The 6438-nt window shown below is 39.5% G+C and overlaps 1 protein-coding gene across 1 annotated transcript; it reads right to left on the reverse strand.

Annotated features, from left to right (window-relative positions):
- Positions 1-730: 730 nt before the first annotated feature.
- Positions 731-4520, reverse strand: LOC310865598 (uncharacterized protein). The gene is made up of 5 exons (XM_083774770.1): positions 4487-4520; positions 3838-3903; positions 2802-2895; positions 2123-2210; positions 731-1165 (listed from the first exon to the last, which is right to left on the reverse strand). The coding sequence occupies exons 1-5, from the start codon at positions 4497-4499 to the stop codon at positions 773-775; spliced, it is 654 nt and encodes a 217-aa protein (XP_083630896.1). The 5' UTR covers positions 4500-4520; the 3' UTR covers positions 731-772.
- Between the last annotated feature and the right edge of the window lie 1918 nt (positions 4521-6438).

A 6438-nucleotide genomic window follows, 5' to 3' on the forward strand; every position in this document is an offset into this window, starting at 1 on the left:
TGATGGGCAAGTCATGCTGAATATAGTAGCCTAGTTGCTGCCGTTGGTGAAAAAAACAGTTCAACTCTGAGAAAATGTTATACCGTATTTGCAAAGTCAGTAGGAACTATGTAATCATGGTGCATTATGTCATGTCTTATACCAAATAAATAAATGGGAAATAAAGGTCAAATGGAATGCAAAACACTGGAGAAATCAAGTTAAACACTTTATTTTGTGCTTTTGTCATCCAAAATAAAAGTGTAAAGTATCTGTATGAATAACATTTGAACAATTCTCAGTAAATGCAACTATTTACAAAGTCATAGGAACTTCAAAAAATAAGTGTAAACGTCTACACTTAATTGAGGAGAACACAAGTATGCAATCATGGTGCACCATGTCAAGTTTCATAGAGTTTTAAATCAAAATGTCAACTGCTAAAGTTAATTAAAAAAAAAGGCAATGGAAATCATTACAAAACACTGTTACCTGACGCTGCCAGATGGGGGTAACCAGTATTGGGTAGGTTATATATGCTTTTATATATGGGAAAGGCAGGCTGACTTTCTAGGTGTAAGTATGTAGGACTAGTAGCGCGCCAAAGTTTGTTTTATTGTAATATAAAATTATAAATATAAATATAAAATAAATATATAAATATATAAATAAATAAATAAATAAATGAATAAATTAATTCCAGTAGAACACAAATAAATAAATAAAAAGTACATTTAACACAAATTGATTGCACCGAACGTGAACTGGCTACTCTACTCTACTACATTTTAAACTATTTATCTACCATTCTCTCCAGTAGCGAAAACAGCCGGTCCATTCTCTCTCCGCTTTCTCTAGATCTCCTCTCCTCCGCTTCCCTTTGTAATTTCATGTCCTCTTTTATTAGTTCCAGGAACTCATCATGATCTCTCACCCTTTTTCTTTTCTGGCCAGCCTGGACATTGGGCCCTGGTGTCCCTGACCCTTCTCCAGCTGTACCCGCAGACACTACTGTTTCTGGTACAGCTGCAGGTACAGCAGTGTCCACAGCAGCGGAGGCAAGCAGGACAGGGGGGTTGATTGAGTGCCTCTGCCCCAAAACCTCGTCCATCTGGGCGAAATAAAGCCATGAGGCAGCTGTGGCCTTGCCATCCACCCCCTCACCAGTCTTAGGATATTTGCACTCCTAAGGAAAGTGGAAAATGAAGATTTCAGAACCACTGGCTTAACAGGTTATTTAGTACTGCGACAATGGCCCCCAGAAGTCGGCATACCCCTACCGGAGTTAGGACCAAACACAACATAGTTTTCCCTCATCTCTAAGGCCTCCCATACATGAAATGGATTCTTGTATAAAAATATTTTACTGCAAAAGTGGTGAAATTGTTATTTAAAGTTATACAGCTCAAACTAAAAATAAAGCCTGTCCGTCTGGGGGTTGAGGCACTTAAAGTCATGTAGATTCACAATGGAAGCTCTGAGAGGTTCAAACTTGAGAAATGATAAATTGTGAACAAATAGATGCCGCTTCAACAATAGTACAGAGAAATATGGAAAGCCTACAGTGGAACTACTAACTATTATTATGTTGCAGCACATGACCTGGATGCTCCCTCATCAAGCTCAAATCTCAATATTATCCTCATAAATATAGATAATCAAGTTATTCATTTCTGATTGGGACATCCCTTGTATCAATATGATATCCATATCATGATATTAGACTGGATAGTGTCCATGATTTGGGATATTGCACTATTGTGATATTGCAGTCAGTGTAGACTACTGGACAGGCAGTAGGCTCTGTTACACTAAAGATAACTAAATGCTAGGTCACTCTCCACTCCAGTCAGCTAAATAGCTACTTGATTTCTTTTCACATTCCAAAATATGTGAAATGATTTTACCTGTCATTTTATGAAGAAAGCCACATACTGTAGGCATTAAGAGGCAGGTGGAGCCAAATACTGTAGTATAACTTGACTGTAACCAAATGGCTGTAACCAAATAACTACAGAAATGAATAACTTGCTGTTATGAGGATAATATTGAGATTTGAGCTTGATGAGGGAACATCCAGGTCATGTGCTATTAAATGTCATGATTAAAAACAGTTATTTCAAAGGTATAATTACATACTTACTTTATATTTGGCCTTGAAATTCTCCCACTTCTTTTTGGCCTGCTTCGGAAGAACTTTGTCGGCAAGATCCATTTTCTCCAGAATGGCACTAAGAGATTAAAGTAAATACACCACATTAACACAATAGAGACTGCAAGGGCCAAATGACCACAAACACATTTATGTAACCTTGGGGTGGCGCAGGTGTTTACATAAGCGTCAAGTTTACGGGCATGGCTAGGGTGGATTGACCCGGAAGGGCAAATGGCTTTGACCACAGGTACGTCAGCACTTTCAAATGCTGTGAAGCGAAATGTCAGTTTCATTCTGAAATATCCATTCTGTCTGCAATTTATTCTAATAATTTGTTCTAGGTAAAGAAGCTTTTTCCTTCCTGTGTTGTGTAAAAATAGAAAGATCAAGTCAATTCGGCTTGCTGGATATTCACAAAAGTGATATGTGTCTTGTAATATGAATGATCAAAAACGAGACTGAAAAGTGAAACTGAAAATTGCTAGACTCATTCAAATGGCTACATTTTTAAAACAAAGCATGATAGAAATGTTTTCTCTTTCCCTGGTGAAAGCAGAGGATTATAGCTTTTATTTGAGCTATGGTATGTCTCTGTAACTCTTATACCGAATATTTAATGGTCATAATAGAAGTGTTTTGAAAAGAAAACAAACGAAATACCACAAACCTCCACGCAGCAGTTGCTGTGAATTTCTGTCCTGTGAACAGGTCCTCGTGGTCCCTTCTCATTTGGATGAATCTTTTGTTTGAAGACACCGTCCCTAAAAAAAAAAACATTTTACAATTTAGGCATTTAGCAGACGCTCTTAATCCAGAGCGACTTACATTAAGCAAGAACAAAGAAGCATGGGAATACATCACATAAAAACATTTATCAAGAAACATGCGTAAGCTAAGAAAGTAACAGTGGAATATCTATATAATGAAGCTATACATATAAACTATACTACTACTATGCTATACATATGTACTATGACGTGCTATGACTACATACAATGCAATTATAGTGCTGTCTACATAACATGCTATAAGTCTGTATCAAATGCTATCTAAGTCTACAGAAATGCTATCTAAGGGGTTAGGGTAAGTGCTATGGGCCATGATGGAGTCTGAAAAGGTGGGTTTTCAGACTACGGCGGAAGATTGGGAGTGATGCTGCAGTTCTGACTGCAATGGGAAGTGCATTCCACAGTTTAGAATGGGAGTGATGCTGCAGTTCTGACTGCAATGGGAAGTGCATTCCACAGTTTTGGAGCCAGAAGGGAGAAGAGTTTGGGACATTACTCATCTAGTCCTCTATAGCAGTGCTTCCCAAACTTTTTCATGTCAAGGACCCCCAAAATGATACTCATTATCCTGCGGACCCCATTAGAAAAGATATGCCAGGGACAGACCCCCCATAAAAATGTCTTTACAGCTCTAGCAGTGATTTTCAAACAGTTTCATTTCAAGGGACCCCCAGTTTGACCTGAATTAGGCTATGAACCCCCATTTAATGGCATTTCTATCTCTGGGACCCCAATGTATATTGTAAAATCAAAGTTAATTTAACTCTGAGTGTACCTGCCTGCCTGGGGGACCCCACTTTGGCAACCACTGCTCTACAGTAATTTATAACATTTGACTGAGTGTATACCCCCCCCCCCCCCCCCCCCCACACACACACACACACACACACGCGCGCACACACACACACAACTTACATTTGTAATTGAATTGGGCAGCCTCACTGGCCTGGCCCTGGCCCTCAGTTGAATCGTCTTGTATTGCTGAGAAATGCAATACAAATACATTAGGCCACGTCAAATTAGGCTTTTACCGACCCAAAATAATCCAGAGTAGGCTGCGCCATTTAAACCAAATACTAGTCGGACTCGTCGTGACATGTCCAACAACGCATGTTTAGTTTAAGCACAACATTTAAAGACGTAACATCTCAGTCACGTTTACTTTACTACTACCACCATGTTGGGCATTTGACTGTCCCGAGAACACGTTGTTGTGTTGGTGTGAATAACACAACAGACTGGTCGGGAGGAACGCACCAGTGTGACTCTTTTTTCTTTGCAGGGAGTCAGGTTAAATCAGATTCGACCATAGACTCGACGTAGTAATAATAACAACAATAATATAATAGCTGTTATTTATAAAAACTCTCTGCTGGCAGCCCCCAGTCCCCGGGTTACTGTGTAACGCGAAAATCTCCGACAACGTCGGTGGATATTTTTTATTTGGCTGTGTCATGATACATTTGATATCTTAAATAACTAAATACTATCCCAAAGATATTAAAATTACCTTCCGTGACACAACAACACTTTTAAAAGTAGTATAAAAGAGTATAAAACTTACTAGTTTCCGACATGTTTTTCCTCTTCTTGCTGCGCTCGGGCTGGTGGCGAAGGGAGAGAAAATAGAAATGCCGGATGCGCAGAACGGCTGCGCCGTGGCGATGTACACTGCAAGGTTCTCAGCCAGGCAGGGTACATCGCCACTGGTCTTAGGAAGCGGTCTCGGGCGGGGGAAATTAGTGCGCGGCCCTAGTGCACTAGATGACCGAGTATTTAGCGCCCTGTGGATTGGGAAGCACTCCGGGCGCGGCGCTGTGACGTCATATACCCAGAAATACGCACTTCTCAGTGTCTACACTTCCAATTGGGATTCACCTAGTGACTGGACTGAGATGCCTTGCTAACATGCTACACTACCTGCTCTCGTGACTGTTGAAGTAATCAGGAACATTTAAGGTACAACACTTTTATTTTGGATCACCGAGGGGCCATTTGTGTGTTTTTCTTTGGGCCACAGGCCCACAAAATGTTTGTATTTGCACCGTTTGTTTTACATCAACTAATCAACATGACTTTAGTTAGACTTTAATATATTAGCGCCCCTCACTTCACACGGGTGTGATTAATTGCTCTGTGGGCGGGATGGGAGGTGAGGGTCACTGGTCACTATATATACCTAAATCTTGCCCAAATATAGCCCTGTAAACATGACTCTCGTATTCATACGAGAGTCATGACGTAACTTCACCCTGGTTTTTGCGAACATTTACAAATAATTAAAATATATAAACATTCGCATTTCAAATATAAAGTACTCACAAAGTGTCCCACGGGTGTTAGTTAGTAGCAGCGCCAGCGATTAGAATTTCTGCATCCCGCGTTGTTTAATAAAAAGCATTTTTATCCGAGGTGTTATTTTGGGTAGCAAGACCACTCGCCCTTGGCGAGTGGTCTGGGCGAGTGGTCTTGGCGACTCGCCAAAAAGTCAAGTCCACTCGGCCCAAGCAGAAGGCCATTCGGCCCGGGGCGAGATGACTTCCCCTTTTGGCGACAAGTCTTCACTTTTTGGCTAGTGTTTTCTTCACTTTCAGCAACTGCAGCCTTTGCTAGCTACTGTGCTAAAGCAACAAATATAACATCCGTGCGCAAACCAAAACAAACGGTCATGAACGAACGAAATCAAAAGAACTAGTTCTTTTTGGTGAACGAAACCGATCCGGTCACTTCTGATTGTATTTGTAGCCCTCTGGTTGCAAGGTGGACCACCTTGTTCAATTCATCAAAGAGTGACAATCAAACAATAAAAGTGACTGGTTATTAAATTAGCTCTCTTCTGTTTAAATGTACTAATATTAAAATGTATGGTGATATATACTATTATATTATTATTATTATTATACTATTATGGTGAAATTATATCAATGGAAAATAAACAGGCTAATACATACCAAAAAATATATATAGTATTTAATGCTATAAAAACATGAAAATAGATTAGGCTCCTTCTTTATACTAATAGCATTAATAGCATACAATTCATATTACCATAATTGGTTAGTATAGATTAAATATAGGAGGGACTCAATAACCATGGAAACTAAAGGGATGGAGGGTAGAGAAATGGGGATAATATTTTATTTGTGGATATAAATTATATATTTCCCCTCAAATATCTTAGTTTTACCAACATTGTTAATGTGAAATAGTTTCAATATGCTTATTTATTTAAATTGTGATAATTGCTATAGCTATTGGAGCTCTGGTGGTCCCAGAAGACAGGGGATGTAAAGAGGAAATTATGCCCGGGTAGAAGGCATCATGCCTGGGGGTGACTGGGAGGAGTGACTGGTGTTGACATCGCGGATCGTCTGACTCTGCCAAAACGGAACAGTTACCCTTAAAAAAAACACCTCCATTCAGTTTCATTGTAACTGAGATTTTCGATCATAATTCATAATTTTTTAATACTGTATTTAGCTATAACGAGCGCAAATGTTCGATGCTAATTGACAG

The sequence above is a fragment of the Protomyctophum parallelum genome (assembly GCF_964188405.1).
Source record: "Protomyctophum parallelum genome assembly, chromosome: 10".
NCBI lineage: Eukaryota > Metazoa > Chordata > Actinopteri > Myctophiformes > Myctophidae > Protomyctophum > Protomyctophum parallelum.